This window comes from Monodelphis domestica, chromosome 1, assembly GCF_027887165.1.
Source record: "Monodelphis domestica isolate mMonDom1 chromosome 1, mMonDom1.pri, whole genome shotgun sequence".
Taxonomy (NCBI): domain Eukaryota; kingdom Metazoa; phylum Chordata; class Mammalia; order Didelphimorphia; family Didelphidae; genus Monodelphis; species Monodelphis domestica.
Window position 1 is genome coordinate 732,205,683 of NC_077227.1, and position 23,932 is coordinate 732,229,614.

Sequence of the window (23,932 nt, forward strand, 5' to 3'; positions counted from 1 at the left end):
CCAACCGGCTCACCTACATAGACCCACGCATCCTCAACTCCTGGAAGTCCCTGTCCAGCATCACGCTGGCGGGCAACGTGTGGGACTGCGGGCGCAACGTGTGCGCCCTGGCCTCGTGGCTCAGCAACTTCAAGGGCCGCTACGACGGCAACCTGCTGTGCGCTAGCCCGGAGTACGCCCAGGGTGAGGACGTCCTGGACGCTGTGTACGCCTTCCACCTGTGTGAGGACGCCTCGGCGGACCCCACCAGCGGCCACCTGCTCTCGGCCGTGACAAATCACAGTGATGGGGCCGCTCGCGCCAGTCCTGCCACCACCGTCTCCGCCGACGGGCTGCTGGACGTGGAGGGAGCCAGGACGACGGATGGCGTCGGGGGGGTCACGGTCCCCGTGGAGCACGCAGAGAATGCCGTGCAGATCCACAAGGTGGTGACGGGAACCATGGCCCTCATCTTCTCCTTCCTCATCGTGGTGCTGGTTTTGTACGTGTCCTGGAAGTGTTTCCCAGCCAGCCTCAGGCAGCTGCGACAGTGTTTTGTGACACAGCGCAGAAAGCAGAAGCAGAAACAGACTATGCATCAGATGGCTGCCATGTCAGCCCAGGAGTACTATGTGGACTACAAGCCCAACCACATTGAGGGCGCGCTGGTGATCATTAACGAGTACGGGTCCTGTTCCTGTCACCAGCAACCAGCCAGGGAATGTGAGGTGTGATGGGGGCCGAGGGGGTTTCAGACCTGTGAGCAACCAAATAACCGTGGGGAGAGAGGTGACAGGGGGAGGGCTGGCGGTTCCCGCTCTCTCATGCATTTCTGGACTGAATTTGTCAGAGACCCTTGTCTCCAGACTTGAGATTTTAGCTTTATCCGTGTCTTAAAAACAAAAACACAAACCAGAAACCAGAACTCCCACCCCTCACACCCATCTGCCCACATACTCTGCCTCACACTCACACATTCTCTCTCTCTCTCTCTCTCTCTCTCTCTCTCTCTCTCTCTCTCTCTCTCTCTCTCTCTCTCACACACACACACACACACACACACACACACACACACCAAACAACCTTCAGGACAGTTTATCTTAAATTTCATATGAGAACTCCTCTCTTTGAAGATTTGTCAATATTCAGGAATCTGAGAGTGTAAAACAAAAGGTACCAATCATTGATTTTTTTTTTGTAAACTAAAAATGTTTAAAATAAAATAGCATTTACAGTTTTCACAGACTGGTGTACCCTAAATGCATTGTTCCCCACTGCCAGAGATGCAACAGTTAAACCACTTTTTCCTTGGGGTTCTGTGTTGAGAAGGAACAACAGAGAAAGCCATACCAAATTGAAAAGAATTATGCCAGGGAATAGCATTCTAGTGCAGATTGATGCATATGGACAGCCTGTTACTTGGAGGAGGGAGGGAGGAAGAAGAACAGGGCACTTTATATGAGCATCTTTCTTCCATGGAAAGGCTTTGTACATTATATCTTTAAAGGAGGTAAAGGATATTCTTATAAATGTTTATGTCTTGAACAAGTTCCTGGCAAAAACATTTTTTAAAGAATCTTAAAGCAGCAGGCTCATATAAGTCATTTGTAAGGGTCGAGGAAAATATTTATTTTGGGACCTGTGTCCCTTGAAATTTTTAAGAAATTGTGGAGGAGAGAATCTCTTCTTGCCTCCATCCCACTTTACTTGTTTCTAATACTCCTTTGCCCCCCTGATTTTGGTAGTAGTAGAGAAGGAAAAAGAGAGGAGGAGAAAGAGGGAGATGGTGAGAGAGGGAGAGAAAAAGGGAGAAAGAAAGGGGAGAGAGAGAGAAAGAGAGAGAGAGAGAGAGAGAGAGAGAGAGAGAGAGAGAGAGAGAGAGAGAGAGAGAGAGAGAGAGAGAGAGAGAGCCCTTATAGTTCTCTCTTCACTAGCAGGGGGACGTTGAGGAGAGGAAAAGCAGATCCAAATTTTCAGTGCTAAAAGCTCTGTGTGTTTCCAAGAGTGAACAACTAAGGCTGCAGTAAGCTTGGGGATTGGGGGGATGGGGGATAGAGAATAGCACACTTCTAGATACTATGGGAAACCACTCTCAAATTCTACCTCAGGATGAATGCTTCCAGCAAATTGACTCAAAACAGAAAAGATTAGAGGCAGACAACACCCCTAAAGCCATCAGCTGGGGGTAAGAGATCTTCATCTCATCTTGTGTTTACACATAATTGTGAGGATGATGGACAGAAAATGGGCTGTTTGTTAATCCAGAACAGAAGACTCATTTCCTTCCTGATAGTCTTTTTAGAAGCCTATTATTTCTCCAAATATTTTGGATTTTTTTTCCCTTGGTGGTCAAACTAGCCAACTGTTTTAGTCAGTAAAACTTCAGTTTTGCTATTGAGACCTAGGCAGCTGTGCTGGGGAAAGCATCAGGGTTCAAGATGAAGGGGTCCTGTGTATGGGGGTGGGGCTTGAGTGTGGAGGTGCTGAGGGTGGATAGGGGCTTTGAATAGCTGAGCAAATGTATGATGTGAATAAAATTTTCCTGGTGGCAAATTTCCAAATCTGCCTCCCCATTATCCATGTTCAGACCTTACTCTCTTTCAAAGCCAGAGGCTCACCAGTGCAGAGGATGCATCTTTTATGGGAGAATTCCAAATTGCAGGATGGGAAAAAAAGGGAACATTACCAGACCCAAAGAGTCAGAATCCGCTTTATCAGATGCATCACCAGGAGGTCTGTGGAAGCTAAGGGTGTGGGTTCTCTACCTCATCCCCCTTTTCCTGAGGATAAATGAGTTTGCTTCTGAAGAGAACCTTTAAAGGGGAGTACTGGAAATTCTTTACTAATGTGAAACCAAGGAAGGGTGGCTTGGATGGACACACAGATACATGCATACCCAAATGCATTACAAAGTCCACTCTTCCTTACTTGGGAAAGTTCATTCTGCTTTATTTTAATTAAAACATGACATAATGACATGCAGGATGCAAATGAAGCCCATTCAGTAGTCTGGGAAGAACAGTGATTTGATTTGAGAGCTTAGAAGGGGAGGGGATTTGGAAAACACTTTTAGCTCCAGACATTATCTTTTCGATTAGCTGCTCTGCACTAATTATGCTTTCCTGTATTCCTTATTGAAATAACTGGGACTTTTATAACAAGTGTAGCCCTTCCTGTGTGTGTGTGAGTGTGAGTGTGTGTGTGTGTGTGTGTGCGTGTGTGTGTTTATGGGAGATGGATGGAAAGAGGGAGCAGAGCGCTCTATGCTGTGCCTTCCATCTGTAATGGAGCAGTGCTATGATGCTACCCTCTGGAAGACAGTCCTCTGTTTCCCAGCGAATGCCCCCAAACCATAATGACTAAGGGCAGGTGCTTCTGATGCCATGAATATAAGTCTGACATAGGAACTCCACATAAGTTCAGACTCAGATGCTGGTTCATGGCATGGTGCATTAAGGGAAGGTCTGTGTGGCTTGTATTTGTAGGCTTTAGAAGCAAAATACCCAAATCAGAGGCCCTCAATCCTTTGGGGAAGGAGGGAAATTGAAAACAACTGGGTTTGCCTCCACTTCCCACTACGTCCACTCCAGACTCCCCCATTCAACCCCTCCCAGACCTTTTCCGTTGCTATGAGAGGAAATAAGGATGTTTTTTCCTCCCTTTAGATAACATCACATATGTAGAAGACATTTAGCACATGGGAATCTGATGGAAGAGTCTGATAACAGAGAGATGTCAGTTCTGGGGGTTTGAGAGACAAGAGAACATGCATTTAGCATAGGTGTGTCTGTGTGTGAGAAAGGAATGACGGTACGTACCTATGCAGGATGTGCACTGTGTACAATTCACAATGATTTGTGCTATTTTAGTGGGGTCGGTGGAGGAAGGGATGTTATGGGAGCTTCAGGCTGGGAGAGAAGTGTCAGTCTGAAGCAGGATAGAGGGACATTTGAAAATGGTTTTTTCTCAGATAAATAAATCTCCATGGAACTCCTTTGGACTCCTCTAGCAAATAACTCAAGCGTTTAACAGAAGGGGGAGAAAATGAAAACTAAAGAGACAGTACCACTCCATACGTGGTTCTTTTCTCCCCTCCCCAGAAGGTGTTAATCTCATTATCTTGTGTTCTTTCCTGAAGATGACTTATGACCACAGCACACCTAGCAGTGTGATGGATTAACCCTCCAACACACAGTTCGCTTCCCCATTGATTAATTTCCAGACAGTGGTGATGTTTTGCAAATGTTTACAGAGAAAACCCTCTCTGATGACAAATGGCACTCCTGCCCCTACACCAGGTACTGTGCAGCTTGCAGATGTCCCAGAGGGAAACAAAGGTGATCTGGTCCCATCCTGGCTCTTGAGAATAGCCCACCAATGACCAGAAGCCCTGGAAGGCCTTCCAAAGCTGTGCTACCCATTACCAGACATGAGAGAGAAAGGAGTACTCCAGGAAAAGGCCATCAGTGATTTGCTCCCATTTGTTCCTCTCTCCTGAGCCCCTCACCAGGAGGAGAGGAAAGTGGCTTCCCTTGATTCCCAGGCGGGAAGACATGTGGTGTGACTTCACATCAACAACACATTCATGGAGATGTGTAAGTAATTAGAGGGGAAAAAAGTTGCTTGTTACGCCTCCCAGGTTTCAGAACTTGCTGGGAGGCTTACAAGGCTGTCCATGGGACCGCTACAAGCTCCTCCCCAGCAATGGATAGACTCTGTTTCCTGGCTTGTCTAAGGATGGGGCAGTTCTGCTCAATCACATTTCTATAAAGCCTGGTGTCACTGCATACTACATCCCATCACCAGTTTCAGGAAGAATTTGGACTCTCATATTCTGCAAACATCAACGTTTTGCTTCATGGATTTTTTTCCATCTTTGAATCTACAGAAAGCATTTCAGGGTTTCAGAGTTCATCAGATTATATTAAGGAATATGACTTAGCTCTAGAATCGTGGGAAAGTTCTGGTCATTCTGGAATTCTGGGTATTAGAACAAATACCAGGTAACAAAGATATCACTGTAACCTGGGTGTTAAAATGGGTACCTGCTGGGCCTTGTCTTGAGAGGAAACATGTATAACACAGAGGTGGGTGATTTCCAAGACTGGTTAGATGGCCTCTAAGGTACTGTCAAGCTCTAAAAGGATGAAAACAAACCTTTGGAAGAAGTGAACACAAGGGGAATATCAGGCACAGAGAAGCATAGTGAAGCAGGCTGATTACTTGTCAGAAGTTATCTGGTTTGGTTTGGGTTTTTGAAAATCTGTGTGGGACAATGAATAGAAAACTGGTACTGGATTCAAATTCTACCTCTGCTAAGTAATAACTCTGCAACCTTGAGCAAATCATTGAATTCCAAAGGCCAAGTTTTCTCAGGGAGGTTTGTCTAGATGACCAGATAAGCCCATGATCCCTTCTGATTCTAAATGTAGTGTCCTATGAATAGAGACTTGTTTGTGGGTTTCACTTCTTTCTAAGGATGAGCACTGATGTCCTGAGTCAAAGCTCTGAAGGCCACAGGTTTACCTTCAACTAAAAGCATCTTTTGATCATACTTTGCTGTCCTCTGTTTCTTTCACTGTCTCCCTATTCAGGAAACCATTAGTTTTAATCAATTAATAAGCATTTAGAAAATCCAAACTATTTACCAGATACTGTGCTGGATTGTGTGGCGATTTGTTTTGTTGTTGGGGCAGCTAGCTATTGGAGAGATCAAGGACCTAGAGTCAATATGATTGTTTTCTAAAATTCAGACATGGTCTCAGACCCTAACTAGATGAGTGTGTGACAAAGGGGAAGATAGTTAACCCTATTTACTTCAGTTTCCTCATCTGTAAAATGAGCTGGAAAAGGAAATGGCAACCCTCTCCAGAATCTTTGCCAAGAAATTCCAACGAGGGTCATGAAGAATAAGACATGACCAAAAGATGGCAACAAAAGTTACCATGTAGTATGTAGTTTAGGATCATGTGGGGATATAAATACAAAAAAAAAAGCCAGACCTAAAGCTCAAGGACCTTATAATCCAGTTCTGTACTATTAAAACCTGATAAAGGTTCTAACAAACTCATTCACACTCAAGTATAAATGGCTGATCATCTTTAAGATGGAAGATCATAGATTTAAAACTAGTTGAGAGCTCTAGAAGTCTAACTAGGTCCCTCAAATACCAGTATCCTTGGTAAAAGGCAAAAGGGGACTGACTCTACCTTCCCTAAGACAAAAATATGCTTCACTAACGTTGGAATTTTAGGAAACATGGAGCCAGAGGGGAAGAGCATTCTAAGGACCAGTGGATACTTTCTTGGCATAGATGAAGTCATGGCACATAGACACAAGTCCTTGGTCTACCCTTTAAATCCATGGGAGCAGTGAATCCAGTTTTAGGAATTTTATTTTTCTGCCAAAGAAAAGGTATGCCCTAAGTGTGCACTTTCCACAGAGAATGTTTGACTGTAATCAACTGATCTCTGCCAGAGAGCTAGGATCAACATTCTTACTCATAGCAATGCCCACTCACTTGGTAGCAATATCCAGAAGGGCTCCTCTGGGCAGACTATTGCTGAAGTCCTTTGGTGGTCCACCCAAAAGAAAGGGCTGAGCAATGGATATGCCAACATCCTTTAGGCTGGGACAACAGAAACTCCCAGGGAGGTAGGTGTGCCCATTCCTCCTACTTATTCCACAAAGTCAAGAAGAGTTCTAGACACATTATAGGCAATCAAGGCATACAGGCTAATGAAATCAATAGAATTCCAAAGGTCTGAATGCTGCTGTTTCTTCATTCTCTCCTTTTCTCCCCTACCTTCTTTCTTTAGAGGCAGTTAGGTAGTACACTGAATAGAAGATCAAGTCTGGAGTCATGAATACTAGATGTGTGATCCTGGGCAAGTCATTTAATTTTTCTCAGTCTCTATTTCCTGAATTATAAAACATGGTTAATAGTAATATCTACTTCCCAGGATTGCTATGATAATCAATGTGATAACAGTGCCTGGCATATAGTACGTACTGAAAAATAGTTGTTCCCTTCCATCCTTTCCCCAGTGGGGAAACATTTTAGTATGAGATGTTTTACAGCACCTGTAGGGCTACATTAAGATCAATCTAAACATTGTAGAGATTATCCAGTTCCAAAACTATGAAGTTTGGGAGCTCATTGTCTTTGCTTTCCAGAAGAGCTCCTCAATAGCATGCTACTGGTGCTTTTGTTGTTGTTGATGATGATGATGATGATTGGAAGCATGGAGGATTTCTCAGTGTTGCAAAGAAGAGGACTTCCCAATTGAACACGTTGTTTCATCTCTGTCATTATCATGTGTTGTTGATTGCCCTTTCTTATATAAATTAAAAAGAGAAGGGTAGCCAAAGACAGGAAGTTGACATATCAGTCCACCCAACATTAACTAGCTATATACCTCTATGCATTGTTAGTTAACAATAAATTAATTAATCAAGTGCCTGCACTATAGCAGGCATCAGAAAGAAAGAGCAAAAGAAAAAGCAAAAACAACCCCTATCTCCAAGATGCTAAACTAAATGAGATGGAAGCTGCTACAAACTGCCTGATGTCAAGGGGCTGGACTGGATTGTCTTTTAAGCTCCAGTTGAGCTCTATGAACTATGACTATAACCATATACCTCAGTCTACTAGGAAAGGAGGAATCCAAAAGGAAAGCTCTACAATGGGGAAAAGCAGGAAAAGGTTCTCAGAAACACGTGGCAAAATCTCAGTGAACTGAAAGCCAAACTAGCCAGGACCGTTAAATGATTCCATGCCATTTATTTTTCCTTCTTCAGCCATTCTGCTGTTAGGATAAAGTGGAAAAGAGAATAAGAAAATAACTCCATGGAAAAACCTGTTGTATTCCTTAGAAGGAAGGAAATGGAATTCACAAGTTCTGCATGGTACAATTCTCTTTTCCTTAAATGACAACTTTAATTTAAAAAATTGCCAAGGAACTCTCTTGGAGTTTGGAAAACTGTGTCCAATAATCTACACCTTATCTATCTCTCCTGTCCTGGACCAGAAGAAATTATACTCAGAATGGTAACCTCAGGTTCAGCAATATCATCAAAGACCCATGCCCCCAGTGCAATTTTACTTGTTAGTATGGGCTCCTCAGGCAGAATGAGTGTCCTTGGGAATTGGAGTAGCAGAGTAGGGGAGGGAGGAGAACCAGATTTGGAATCAGAAGACCTGAATTTCCTGATGACTCTCTTGATAACTCATCATATGATTTATTGCTCTTGACTCCTGTTGCCTCATCTATAAAATGGGGAGGGGAATATTGGATTAGGTGATCTATCCCTGATGTCCTTTCAAAATTTATGATCCCATATTTTTACAAAGTTGTTTTCTTTTTTTTTTTCCAAAAGAGCATTTAAGCTTTCACTGAACTGAAAATTAAATTCCCTGGAACTTTTCCCTCCAATCTTGCTGATTCCATTGGCCATTCTGATTAACTAAGTTTTGATAAAAAAAAAGGTGGGGGGAACAGATGAAATTCTAAAGGAATAAGGGCTCTAAAGAGGAAGGATGAAGACTCAAATGAAAACTGAATCAATTAAAAGAGCAAAGGTCATGTGCAAGCTCAGGCCTGTGAGGATATGGAAGATTAGCCACTAAAACGTGCCCGAAGAGATGAAAATGAGTTGGCATTCTCTGAGATGCCACCCATATTTTCACACTAGAGATGTAGAGATGTGTTTCATCAGCAGATATAGAAAGGGAAGAATATGGGGAGGAAAATACCAGAGCTGGAAGAAAAATGGTACTTTATGGGGAACTCTTCAAGGATGTTATAATAATCCCTTCCACAAAATCCTCAATGAGTGTTTCTTCATTTATGTAAAGACGTTATTCAAGCTAGCTGTGCTATGGTTTGGGGTATGCGTTTTATGTTGTAGTGACAAGGGCCATGGTTTCACCCCCAACCTCATTTTCGGCATTTTATAACCTTAGAATGTTGGATAAATCACTGAAAGATGAAGTGGCACGCCCAGAGTTAGACAGCCTGAACATGGCAGTGCCAAGATTTGAACTTGCATAGTCTTGACCATAAATCCAGTTCCTCGTTCGCTGTCTCACTTTGCCTTAGATTATAGCTTTCGCAGTCTTCCACACTGGAATTTGCAGTGAATGTTGAAGCATCTGGGTGATACAGCACAACCTGCCAGTGATGGACCCCACTCCGCCCTCACCTCTCCCTCTTTCTCTATGTCCATAGCCCCTTTACACTTGTCAATAACACACTGGATCATATGCTCAGCAGCTGAAAGGAGTTGCAAAGGCTATTTAGTTCAGCTTCTTTGTCTTGTAGGTGAGGAAAGTGAAGCTGGGGAAAATGAAGTGACCTGCTTATGGCTGTGTCCTGCTTTTGGGGTGGAGGTTTGAGGCTTGGAAACATCTTTATTAAAAATCAGGACATAGCCAAGGATGCACAGGCAGAAAGCATGGAGGAAGGATTTGAATTCAGATTCTCTGATTCCAAAACCAGTCCCCTTTTTCGTTCTCCCATGAATATCTCCTTCCATGTCTGAGTTATGATTATTCAGAATCATTCCCATCATGTCTTCCTAACCTCTTACTCATATCTTCCTAACCTCTTACTCATATCCCTTTAAAAACTAAATGGCCCCATGGGATTTGTCCAGGTATAACTCAGCCTACCAGGACTTCCAGTAGCTACATGCAGGAAATATCCAACATCAGAGCTGCCTTCAAGATCAGCAATCATCCCAAATTCCACAAGAACAAGGATCCAATGTTCATATTTTGAAGTTCTCTCCGCACTAAGATTCATGCTCAATATACACCAACCCTGTTTATATCTGTACCCAGAGTTCATATCTGTCTCATCCTCAACAGATACACATAGCATATTGTCCTATTTGGAAACTACTACTACTAGTACTACTAGTACTACTAGTACTAGTACTAGTACTACAACTCTACTAGTACTACTAGTACTACTAGTACTACTACTAGTACTAGTACTACTACTACTGCTGCTGCTGCTGCTGCTACTACTCCGACTACTGCTACTACTACTACTACTACTACTACCACCACTACTACCACTACCACTAACTACTCTTACTAGCCACCATTTATATATTTTTATATATTTATACAGTGCTTTAAGTTTTGCAAGACACTTTACAAACATCTAATTTCATCTTCCCAACAACCCTGGGAAGTAGGTGAGGAATGTTGTCTTCGTTTTCTTATTGTTTCAGTGGTGTCTGATTCTTTGGGACTCCATTATTCAGTTCATTTTGAAGATGAAGAAACTGAGGCCAACAGGGTAAAGTGACTTGCCTAGGGTCACACAGCTAGTAAGTTTCCGAGGCCAGATTTGAATTTAGGTCTTCTTGACTTTAGATCCAATACTATATACTTCACAATCTAGCTGCCTAAAATTCCCATTTTAAATGGAAAAGTTTAGTGCAGAAAGAAGTTAAGTGAATTCTCCAGGACCATCTACTTGATGTCTGAGGCTGAATTTGGAATCAGTTCTTCCTGCCTCCAGTCCAGCTCTCTCTCCTCTATACTTAGCTGCTGTTACCAAATCAAGCTCTTCAAGCCCTTCTTGCTTTCAAACACTCAAGTATGTCCTTAATCCTTCACCCGCCATATTCTTGTTTGGTGTCCAGACCACAGTTATCTCAATGGTAATGCAAGGCTCATCACTCATCCTGATGGACTGCAGGCAAGCCAGGGAGGAAGAGAGAAATCCTAAATAGTGGGCACAGCCGTGAACTCTTTTTGGCTCTGTCAGACCCACAGCTTTCATGCTCTGCTGTTGAAATTTCATGCACTGGACTAGGGAAGCAACAAAGATATTTGTGGGCAGAATTTCTGAGTCTAAGCATACCTCTGATTTGAAACTCCACGTGTGACAAGAGTCAAGTCAACTTCCTTTGCCTGATCTCTCTGTTGCCCCACTCATAAAAATGGAGCTTGAGCTAGTTGGTTCTCCCAGGTCCAAGTGTTTCTGACTCTATGGGTCCCTCAAATCTTATCACGTAGGAGACAGTCTAATTTACCCATGTTGTAAGGCCAGCCCTTCTCAAAGGTCAGTGAGCTCAGGGTAGAAGCAAGGTGAAGACTGATTCTTTAAGCTGACACAGACACCAGGAGTGCTGAAATGAATGTGCATTTGGAAAGTCACTCCCCTGACACCCATCACTGGCATACTGATTTGGTAAAGGAATCGCCACTCACAACCAACCCTGCCTCATCCATGAAGCCCATGGTAGATGACCTCAGTTAAGCACAGAAATACAAGGGAAATGAAGGAGCCAGTGAGTGGGACTAGAAAGAGCAGGATTCACACTGCTAATGAATCAGTGCAGCAGCCAACTGTCCATTACCTAGAGGAACTCTCTGCAGGGTATTGATACAGAGGGTAACTCCTAGCCTCCTTCCGGTTCACCTAGACAGTCATTGTGACCAAATTTATGTTTCCCTTGAAACACCGGCTATTGCCGTTAGCTTTCTAAAACAATGTCCCATTTAGGGGGTAATTCAGACTTACTCTTTCTTTGCTGCTTAGACCAATCATTCTGGTTCAGATTCTCTGATATTGATTCTCCTTCTACACACAATTTCAAAGACCATGTAAAGAAAAAGAAAATTAAATAAAAAATAAAAATGCCAGGGGGGAGAAGGGAAGAAATTCTTGAAATTAAAATTCAGCTAAAGGTAACATATAGCCAAGACATGGATTTTAAATTCATGGTCACAACTTAAGAGGAAGAAAGAAAGTAAAGAAAGAAGAGGTTGCAAGAGATATACCCAGAATCCCTCTCACCAAGATGGTCAATGTTTAGCTAGGAAATAGATCTAGAAATGGAGCAGAGTGGCTTGGATTACTACTTGTTAGGTTGATATTGATGAGGTTTTCACTTAGCTCTTCTTTGGATGACATATTATCAGAGGTTGTTTAAATCCCAATTATTACCTTTTTGAACCAGAAATGGATTAGATTTACCTAAAGAATGGGCAATGGGGGGAGACGTGGATGTCAACTGATCCTAGATAGTTCCCCCTTTTCAACATCCAAAGGATGATTATAAGTTCCACAAGGACAGGGATTGGTTCATTTTTATCTTTGAACTCTTAATATCCAGAACACAGTAGGCACTTATGAAATGTTAGCTAAGATGATTTATTTTCCCCCTTTCACTAGTACTAAACTTGTTCCTTACCTACCGATCCACTCCTTGGGTTTTGTCTCTAAGCTTTGGTGACTTCATCCTCTTCCTTCTTTATGCTTGTCTGACTGGACAGTTCATAAAAGGACAGCCTGATTCATAAACACCCTTCCCTCAACCTTGCCTGCCTATGAATATGTCTCATTAGTGACCTGGTCTCCTTTCTGCCTTGGATCACCGACTCAGATAAAAAGATGCTGCTGTCCCCTAACACTAGGTATCTACCACCTTCTTCCAATACCTCATTTAAATCCTTGAAACATGGGCTTGTTTAAGATATAATCAATGTTGGGCAATAGGCACAGGCAGCCTATATAGTATGATCTAATGGGTACAGATGAAATCTCCCTCTTATCTTATGAAGCTTCTAAGCCTGTTTGCAATTGCAAACCCATGGTCCTTTAAAGCGACATCCAATTGAATTAAATTCTACAAATATTAAGCATGTCATGGTACAGGAGATAAAAATGAAAAGAAACATCTCAAATGACTTATAGTCTACTATTGGGGGGTTGTATGTGGAAGGGATAAAATAAATAATTATAAACAAGATACTGGGCAAACTGTAAGAAAAATCAAGGAAGAAGGGATAGATAAAGAACTATGAGGGAGAAAATTTAGGAAGGTGATAAGGGAAAAGGTTTAGAAGGAGAGGGACACCTGTCTGACTTTGAAGAAGAAAGGAATTCAACCACTAGAGATCAGGAGGAGGAGGAGTACTCCCTAGGTGAGGAATAGCTACAGAAATACACAGATGAAGAAGGAAAGGCAGAAAACCGGGAACTCCCTATTTGGTGTGTATGAAATATACAGGACTTGAAGGAGAATGCCTGTGAAAGATGACAAGAAATGTAGGATGCAGCCAGATTGTGGAAGACACTGGGTGCCAATAATAGGAGTTAACTTTTTTTTTTTTTACCTATCAGTAAAAGGGATCCATTGAAGTCTTTTTAGATATCGAATGTTTGCCTCAGACTTGTACATGAATTCCATGTGAATGTTTTTGTTGGATCTCTTCCTTCCGATTAAATTCAGTTTAATTTTATAAGCCCACTAAGCACATTTAATTTAAGGGATATGAAGCTGTAAAGGGAGAAGAAGACTGCTCTTAAAGAAATAGATGCAGAGCAACTTGAGGGCATTGGCTATGTACGAGAACTGGATGTTGGCAGAGCTTAGGAGAAGGCTTTGTTGGTAGTGAGGAGGACTACAGAACTGGAGAATACCGATGATTAGGACACTTTCCCTTTTATGGACTAGAGTACTATTGCCTGTGATGCCAAGCACTGTGTCCCTGCTTTATCTGCTCTCTGCCATGCTTCAACTGCTGTGCTCCAGGAGCCTGGATGAGCACTGATTCGCCTGAAACACAAATCCACCAGCATCAGGCCATTATCATCACTGTTCAAGGCTGAATGACAGCTGGAAGCAGGCAGTAGGGAAGAAGTGCCCGAGTGGGGTGCTGATGATGTGGCAAAAATAATTTCCACTAGTGAGCTCTTGGGGATCTGAATCTAATCCTAAAGGTGAGCTAGTGTACATGCCTTTACTGTTGTCATCCAGCTGCCAAGCTCTGCTTTGATATTGTGGATATTAAATCATACTGGCCCCCAAGACACTCAGCATCTATCTTCAATAGTAACAACTTTTGCTCTGTGCTTATTTAAAGACATTCTGTCTGATGTCTGCTAACAAAGAGCCTTAGGTGGATGCAGGAATGAAGGAAATGGACGAAAAAATCGAGTCCATCCATTATTCTCTTTTGGCAAGGATCCAAGGAATATTTCCCAGGCCAAGTAGTTGGGGTCCTCTTTTACTGATAATTGGGCAAAGGGATCAATATGTCTCCCTCCCCATCCCAGCTCCTCAGCACTCCAGATCAGTCATCATCAAAGCTTATAGACTACACAAAAGCAAACAAACAAAAACTATGATCAGTGTCATTGGATTTAAAATTGGAAGAAACATGGAGGTGAAAAATATAATCCTCCCATTTTATAATAGTAGAGAAAAGAGGCCAAAAGAGGGGAAGTGACTTCTGCCAAGGTCACACAGATACAAGCTTCAGAGCCTGGGTTTGAACCCAAGGGCTTTGGTTCCAAATATAGAGCTATTTTTGCTATATCATACTACCTCTTATGGGGCAAGATTGACTGTGAACCAATAGAAAGTCACATGTCAAAATGTTTTCTGGTTTTCCTCCCTTTGGGGTTTACTATTTGGGATAATAAAAACTGCCTTAACATCACTATGTCACACACATAGAAGGGGAGACCATTATCCCCTCAACTGATAAGAACACACTACTCCAGTAGATAACTCCAGTCTCATTAACGTAAGTATTTTCTTCAGGGAAGTAGCTCACAGGCCACCTCTGACTGCCCACCTTGGCAACTTCTCCATGATGGCCTGTGATTCCTGATGTCCTCCTGAACAAATTAGATATGAGGATTTCTCCAAAGGGCCACGCATCCAACTACATATATGTATCCATTTTTTCATGAACAAAAACTATTGAGTAAAAGAGATCAAATTACTGAGAATCTGTTGAGTATCTTTCATATTCAATCCAATTGATCATTTTTATCACCTGACACAGATAAATGCAAGGTGGAATTTGAGCAATCAAAAGAGGCATGGGGGTCACAAACCCCCCACAATATGAGGAGTAGAAAAACTAAGATGACATTATAATGTATTAATCCCTTCACTTTCTATTTCAACCTTCTATTCCTTAGTTCTACCTTCTCTATCCAGAAACGTGAAAGAAAAGGAGAATGAAGAAAATAGAAAGGGAAAGGGAAGTGGAGAGGGAAAAGGAGAGGGAGAAAAGGAAGGGAAGGGAAAGGAAGTAAAAGGAAAAGTTCAATGCAGGTAATTTTGGCTGTTAAAAGGATATAGTCAATATTTTATTGAAGGCTAGTGTGTTATAAATGGAAGGTCAAAGAGAAAGAAATAGATTCATGTTCATCAGGTCCTTCACACAGGGAGAAGTGTGATAGTGTGATACTGTATTCATCTCCTTTGCATCTCAACACCCTGCTCCAAGTGTGGATGAAAAATTCATTACAGCGTATAATTATCCAGTAAGGTGACTAAGTGTTTTATTTTATTTATTTTTAAAAAGCAAACAGAATTTAATTCCATTCAGAAAAATAGCATACCATTCTAGGGAGATGCTTTTAGTAATTCATTGCTTATTTTCAGTTTGCCCTTATTCAACGCATTTTGGGAAATCATCATTCATAATTACTTGTGGATCTCACTTCTCATTTGCCCCATCATCAATGGTAGCAAATCTTTCTCCTTTAAAGGGAGATCCACTTTTCTGGAAACTGCCCAACAGTATTTGGAGTCCAGGCTCATTAAGAAGGCAGATGATAAGCTTAGTAGTTACAGTTTGGGCCAAAAAAAAATGAGGTAAGTTTGTCCTGAGGCAGTACAATAAACTAGAACAAGGTAATGAATTTAAAATAAGTGGTGACTTTGGTAAGTCACTTTTCCTCTTTGAGCCTCGGTTTCCTCATTTATTTATTAAATAAAAGGGAGGAAGTACATCAAGTCTAAGGCTCTTTCATCGTATATCCCTACTTCTTTTAGTATAGACATATGGTTTCATTATTGTAGAAAACTCTCAAGGAAGGATCCTTGACAGAATTTCAGCAACAACTTTCTAATATTTAGATTCTGAGAGAATTCTAATGTTAAAGCCTTTCAAAGTATGGCTATAGCCTGTCTTTCCAGTCTCCTTAGAAATTACTTCTACCACATGCCTAAACAATTCAACATACTTTCTATTTATTGAATATGCCATTCCATCTCCAGAATCCAGGAAGATATTGTGCCCTACAGCCAGAAGTTTTCTGGGCCCAGCTTAGACTCATGGAGATCTTAGATCTCTTCAAGACTCAGCTTAAGTTTCATTTCCTTCAGGAAGTCTTTTTGTCCACTCTGTCCCACCATTTTCATTCTCCCTCCAATATAATTTTTGTCAATGTCCTATATTTATTTATCAGTGACCATGCTTCATCTTCTAAGTAACCTTGTATCTCTTGTATCCATTACAATTGGGCAACTTCATCACTGATATAGATAAAAGTAAGGTGGAATTTAGACAACCAAAAGAGACATGGGGCTGTGAAGAGTGGAAAAATTGAGAAGATATTAGAATGTACCAATCCTTCACTTTATATTTCAATTTTTCATCCATTTCTTGTGCTTAATACATCCTTATATGCAATGCCCCTGAGAAGCATTGAAGAAAAGAAATGAAAGGAGAGTGAAGAGAAGGTGACTGCCTCACTTCTGTGTTTGTATCCCAGGTGTCCAGCACAGTGCCTGACACATGATTAATTGATTGCAGAAGAAAAGATCTGGTTATTTCTATTTTGCACTTATACAGATTTATGGTCCATATAGTCCCTTTGTCCACCTCCAGCTCTCTACTCCTTAAGGCACCCTCAATTTCCTACCAGATTAAATGGAGATAAAACTCCCTTCTACTGCTAATTGCTGGCATTTCTTGTGATTCCCAAAGCCTTATTTGTCCTCACTGTCACTGCTATTAAGAATATAAAGTTCCCATCTTGGGAATGGCATGATGCATGGACAGCTAGTGCCAAGGATACAGTCATGGTCCCTGTCCTTTCAGCATCCAACAAAAAATGCACAAGGGACTAAAGAGCTATGCAGCATTCAGTCACACCATGGTACACCCTGATAGCTTGCCCAGAGTTGCTGAGATCGAAAAGGACTGTGGTAAATGTGATCACAAAACAGGGAGAGCTTTTTGATTATATTTTATTTTTCATGTAGCCTAGCTTGTTGAAACAAGGAAATAAAAAATCTCTCTCTCTCTCTCTCTCTCTCTCTCTCTCTCTCTCTCTCTCTCTCTCTCTCTCTCTCTCTCTCTCTCTCTCTCTCTCTCTCTCTCTCTTTCTCTCTCTCTCTCTCTCTCTCTCTCTTTCTCTCTCTTTCTCTCTCTCTCCCTCTCTTTCTCTCTCCTTACTCATCCCCTGCCATCCATTCTGTCTCTTCCTAGTCCAAGCACTCCACCCTCTGTGCACACAGCATAATAACAATACCTTCAAACCTCCAAATGAACATCACATAAGCAGAGACGGTCCACAGTCAGCAGTCCTTGGTGGCTGGCACTGTCGGGCTTAGGATTTTTTTTAACTTAATTCTTTTAGCAACTGCTAGTTCTTAGCAACTGTTAGCACATCTGTCTCAGCAGCTTCAGTTTGTAAGACTAGAGTGAACGTAAGCTCTCTCCAGAGCCATCCCTGAGCCTGCTTGCCTCTGTAGTTCAATGCTTTCACTGACAGTCTGGCTCAAAAAGAGACAGTGGTAAATATTAAAGAAGGTTAATAAAATGAGATAAAACACCTGGGGATTTTTTCCTCCAAACTCAACTTGGCACACTCCAAAAGTTTATTTTGACAGAAATTCTACTTCTCTAATCCAGGACATTTCCCTAAGCATTTTCTAACAGCAAACATAAATTGGGGCCTGATATGGTGAGGAAGTATTCATTCCCTCTGCTAATGAGGAGCCTCTGGGTGTCAAGAGCTTTCCTTGTCACTATGTAAATAGTCCACACTCCCACTGGGCTGGGCACTCACCAACACTGAGGCTTTGAGCCTTTCCAAAGCTAAGGACCTTAGGAAAGGGAGGAAGCTCTGGGCTGGTGCTGAAGGCTTCCGAAGGTAATTAAACTATGGCTTAATAAGATAATGACTCAATCATTTCCAGCCAGTGTAGTCAAGTGGAAGGGAGGCTAAAGAAAGATGGTGTTGATTTTTTTTCCCTAGGTAGACAAATTGAACTTGCAAATCAGACCTTCCACATTCAGGGATCACTACACTAGGTGAAACAAAGGATGGAACTCCAGATCTGGAGTCAGGAAGATTCATCTTCATGAGTTCAAATCTGACTTCAGACACTTGGTAGTTATGTGACCTTGGGCAAGTCACTTAACACTGTTTCTCTGTTTCTTCACCGGTAAAATGAGCTGGGAAAGGAAATAGCCAATCACTCTAGTATCTTTACCAAGAAAACCCCAAATAGGGTCATTAAGATTTAGACATGACTGAAACAACTGAACAATAAATGCCCAAAACAGTGATGGATACCCAAACAACAGAACAGAATAATACCAAAGAAAATGAGAAGAGTAGAAATAGTCCCTACCCTCTGGGAACTTACAAATATTGCGAATAAGGTGACCTTTCCTCCTCCAAGCCCTCCTAGACCACCATTTTGCCTTTCTTAGTGCTCTTTAGTTCCTCAGATCATTCTGTATGTTGTTATTTGTAAATGTAGAATCAAAGATTTAAAGCTAGAACATCCTAGAACTCATTATATTTAATCTGTTTGAGGTAAGTGGAGCCCAGAGTTTTTAAGTGACTTGCCCCTGTTCACACATGTCTTATCCCCCAGTAGAAGGTTAGCTACTTATGATCAGGGACTTTTTAATCTTTGTATCAGTAGAGGGCATGCAGTGCCTTGTCCATACTATGAACTCAATAAATCACTGTTAAATTAAAACCAAGCTTCAGGATCCTATAAACTAAAGAACCTATAGAAGTACTTAAAAATTTAACAGAAAATACTGTTGTCTTGATTATCTATAGAGTCTACTTTATACCCCAAATATTTGGTCCTTATCTTGTCATAGCTTGGCACACTGGAAACAACAGACTCCAGAGTCAAAGGACCTGAGTTCAAATTTCTCCTCTCATACCTATCATACATTTGACCTTGCGTGAGTTAGTTAAATTTATTGGTCCTTGGTTTTATACCTATAAATTGAAGGAGGTAGAACTCAGTGATCACTGAGGACCCTTCCATCAACACATCTATGATAGTTCAGCATGGTATAGAGAAATGAACACTGTCTCTAGGGTCATCAAATTTGGGTTTGAGTTCTGCCTCTAACTAGCCTTGAATAAGGTACTCAGTCTCCTTGGGCCTCAGTTTTCTTCTTTGTAAAAGCAAAGGAGGTTAGTATGGAAAGCTTTTTTTTCCCCTTATTTTCCCATCTTATTTTTTGATTTTTGTATCCCCAGAGCTTTTTACAGTATCTGATATATAGTAATTGCTTAATCAACGTTCTATATTATCTATCTATCTATCTATATATCTATCTGTCCATCTGTCTGTCAGTCTGTCTATCTGTCTGTTAGTCTATTTATCAGTCTGTCTGTCCATCTATCTAGATCTATCTGTCTGTCTTAGTCCATCCATCAGTCTATCAATCTGTCTATCTATCTGTCTGTCTGTCTATATATATTGGTCTGTCTGTCCATCTATCTCTATCTATATATATATATATATATATATATCTGTCTGTCTATCTGTCTGTCTGTCTCTCAGTCTATCTGTCTGTTAGTCTGTCAGTCTGTCTATGTATCTGTCTATCTGTCTGTCTATCTATCAAATCTATCATTTATCTATCTTCCTGTCTCTAATATATAATGTTTATGAGAATGAGCAAATCATTCCATCTCTATCTGCTTCACTGTATTCTGTAATATGAAGCTCGTGGACTTGTTGATCTTTAAGGTTCTCTTCCAGGTTTAAATTCATGATTTTGACCAACTGATCAATAATTCAATAAGCATTTATCAAGTGTCTGCAAAATTGCTGCCTTCCAGCTGTGTGACCCAGGGTGAGTCACTTAACCTTTCTGTGCTCTCTAAGCACAGCAACTCCAATAAACAACTCTCTGAGATTATACATTGCAGAGGAGGGAGCAGCCTGTATTAGTGGAGGGAATTTTTCTCTTTGGGAGTTCCCAATGTCAAGGAAGTCGGAACCCAGTCCCTTCCACTATATTTCAGGTAGTGGGCTAGTCACTAGGGATACAGAGACAAAAATGAAAGTGTCCTGACTTCAAGATGCTTACATTCTTCCAGCCATTCCTTTTGAAAGCTAAGCTGATTTCTGAAAACCTGGTTGGCAGCAGCTTCCTAAGTATACTTCACAGGCTTACATGAAAAAGCGTGCTCATTTGCTTCCAAGTTATTGCCCCTATTCTCTCTTTCAAAGCTCAAATGGGCCTATCTCCAGTGGGATGAATCACTGGCTGAGCCCTGTAACCTATGCTGGAAGGCCTGAGAAGCCTTGCATTTCCAATGGACTCTTAACACTTGCCTGGGCATTGACAATGAGCTGCTTCCCCAATGAGAATCCCTGAGAGAGCATTCAGGGACGCTTGTGAATATAACTCTTGTGTAATTAATCTCTGGTCACCCTAGGGGGCTCAAATCCCCTTGGATCAATGGAGCCAAAAGGAGGAGGCATCTCTGTGAACAGCCAACAACACTTTAATGACTCTCAAGAGATGCCCCCAGAGAAATGATGGTGTTTCTGAGGCATCGGTTTAAAAAAAGAAAAGAAACATAAGTGGGGGTGGTGGGAGGGGGAAGACAACCAACTCTCCAAAGGAAATAAATAACAACACTTTGAGCTCACAGAATATAGAATATCTTTCATCAGGAGATCTCAAAGTCTTTTGGAAAAAAAAAATCAAAATTTTCTCCAGGTTTCACAAGAGGCTAAAAAAAAAGAAAAGAAAAAAGGCTGAACTGAGCTGGCCAAGATCTGCATGTTTAATTGGACAGCACCTGTCTGGCCACCTGATATCCTCCCCACACTGGTACCATCTTATCTATCAGCAGCAGACCCTAATTCTAGAATAAGTCTTAATCAACTCTCACTGCCTGGCTGGCTCGCCAGCACCCTGAACTTGAAAGGGCAGGAGGGTTGCTTTTATTGGCTTTTCTGAGGTTCCCAAAGGCCACTGGGTTTACAAAGCTGCCCCATGGTAACCTGGAGAGAGAGCTGGCCTCAGAGTCAAGAAGATCTGGTTCAAGCCTTGCCTCTTGGCAAAACAAGAAATGCTTATCATCTCCAGGTCAGGGAGGGAAGAGGGGAGGGAAGGAACATGAATCATGCAACCATGCAAAAAATATTCTAGATTAATTAATTTAAAAAAGAAACTAGATGATACAAAGAGAATAAAAGCCTGGTCCATTGGGGTAGCTAGCTAACACAGTGGAGAGAATAACATCTCCCAGAGTTGGGAGGACCTTGGATTCAAATTTGACCTCGGACACTTCAAGGAAGTGTTTTGAAGACTTGTCCTTACTCTTGAGGAGTTGATAATTTGATAGGAAGAAAGACAGAGGCAGAGAGAGACAGAGACAGACAGAGACAGAGAGACAGAGAGAGGAAGGAAGAGAGAGACAGAGACAGAGACAGAGACAGAGAGAGAACACACACAAATAGAATGCTTAAGTATAAAATAAAGTTTAAAAAAACTGTGTTGAAAGTTCCAAGAAGAAAGAAAACTCTGGACTAAAATGATTGGATAGGCTTCATTGGAAGAAATGACATTTGATCCCAGCCTAGAAGAATGAGGAAGATTTGGCAAGTGACAAATGTAGGTGAGAGAATGACCAGAACAAGGATACCAAGAAAGAAAGATTAGCTTACTTTTAAGGGAGAACAAGAAATGTTGGCCCATTTGAATCTAGAGTTAATACATGGAAGGTGTATGTTCATGTTGTGTTCTTTGATGATAGGTAAATTCCATAAGGGCTAGGATGATTTGATTTTTTATTTTCTTTTCCTAACCCTCACTATAGTGCCTGATACATGAGTGCATATTCATCACCCAACTGGACCATTGACAGTAAAGAGCACCCTGAATGATGAGTTAGAAAGGATCTTAAACAAAAAAAAATCTTACCTTTTATCTTAGAATTGATACACGTATTGATTCTAAGACAGGAGGGAAGTTAGGGTTAGGCAATTGGAGTTAAATGACTTGCCCAGGATCACACAGCCAGAAAGTATCTGAGACTAGATTTTGAACCCAGAACCTCCCATCTCCAGGCCTGGCCCTCTACTCAATGAATCACTTAGTTGCACCTGGACTTTTTTAAATAGTTATTGGGGAGCCACTATTTGTATTGGCCAGTTAAGCAATGTGACCAGATCTGTTTTTAAGAAGTTCAGTTTGTCAGAGTTTTAGGAGATTGACTGAAGGTGAGAGAGTCTGAAGAAAAGATGAGGAGGAGGATGACAGTAATTAGCATTTACATAGCACTTTAAGGTTTGCAAACAACTTTGCTAGGATTTTCTCCTTTGAGCCTTACAATAAACCTGTAAATTAGGTGCTATTATTGTTCTCACTTATGGAGAAGGTATTAGACACTGAGATGAGTTAATTGACTTCCCCAGGTCACACAGGTAGTGAGTATCTGGAATAGAAGTCTATCTCAGGCTTCCTGATTTCAAGATGGACCCTCTCGCCACTATGATACCTATTGGTCTAAGTAGATACTGCAGTGGCCCAACAGTACCTGGGCACTACAGCAGAAACATTCAGTTAAGGCTTATTGATAGATTTGACCATATGAAATAGTTGATATCTTTTTCTGGGCATTAGAACAATGAAACAATTTTATTTTGGGAGAGCATTTCCCAGAAAATAAATCAAATTCACATTCATTGTTGCAGCACAATGGCAAAGTTTAAGAGCTGCGAAGAACCTTCATGAAACCAGAGCTCCTAGACATCTGAGTCATCATCTAGGCCAGTGATGGTGACCCTTTTAGAGACCGAGTGCCCAAACTGCACTCTCACACTGCATGTGAGCCACTCCCTTAGCCAGAAAGGAGAGGGAAGAAGCACTCCCATTGGACTGCTTGACAGAGAAGTGGGTAATGTGAAAAAAGGCCTCTAGTGCGGTGGAGAGGGGAAAGGGAGCAGCCTCCTCTAGCAGGCATACCATTGCATTGGTTTGCCAACATGGATCTAGGCCAATTCTATCATTTTGCAGATAAGGAAACTGAGAACTAGAAACATTATGTGGTAATAAGTTGAAAAATCAGGATTTGAAACCAAGCCCTCTGATTTCTAGTAGTTTGTCCAGTATAAACCATGTTTGTCCAATAATGAATTATTCCATCCTTAAAGCATACCCTATGACATAGACAGAACAGGAATTATTCACTTTAATTTAAAGATGAGAAAACTGACACTCAGTGAAATAACTTGCCCAAGGTCACTTGGGTAGGAAGAAACAGAGACCAGACTTTTAGCCAGCTTTCCTGATGCAAAGACCAATTTATTTCCCAGCCCCAATCCACTGCAGAACCTTAGAATGGCATTCTTAAAAGACAGCCTTCAACATCAATTGTCTAAGCAGTTTGCACATTATCAAGTTAGCATTTGAAATCCTCAAAAATGTCACTGGATAGATCGGAAGAAACTTCCTAATGAAATATGCAGAGGTAAATATTGTGACAAGAGGTAGAAAGTACCAGGGTATCAAGGAAAAAATTCTAGAGCACATGTGCTTCTAGACAAAGACCTGAACTCATTCATTCCTTGATCACATGTTTATTAATTTTCTCCTATGTTCAGGAGAATTGGGGGAGTCGTAATGGAAGGAAGTCTGGGCTTGGAGTGAGAAGTATCTCAGTTCAAATTCTGTCTCTGACATTTACTATTTGTAATTACAGATAAGTAATTGTTGCTAAGGATCAAAGGGGATAATGGCCATATAACACCTTAAAAAATCTCCAAATACCTTACAATATTAGGTCTCATTTTTTTCTTAAGCATTTCAAAGATAAAGATCTCTGAGGTCCAGGAGATTACAATTAGGCCATTGTCCATAAGTCAATCTCAAGTCTTTGTATTTTAGATCAATTTG

General features: G+C 41.3%; 2 protein-coding genes across 6 annotated transcripts in view; one reads left to right on the forward strand and one right to left on the reverse strand.

The window, feature by feature from the left end:
* Positions 1-1,216, forward strand: part of LRRTM1 (leucine rich repeat transmembrane neuronal 1) — a 2,910-nt gene extending 1,694 nt beyond the window's left edge. The window contains exon 1 of the mRNA XM_001364523.3: positions 1-1,216. This exon is cut by the window's left edge and continues 1,694 nt beyond it. Coding sequence (XP_001364560.2) covers positions 1-713 — 713 coding nt within the window. The 3' untranslated portion in view covers positions 714-1,216.
* CTNNA2 (catenin alpha 2) overlaps positions 1-23,932 on the reverse strand; it is a 1,548,366-nt gene that overhangs the window by 508,308 nt on the left and 1,016,126 nt on the right. The window lies entirely within an intron of this gene.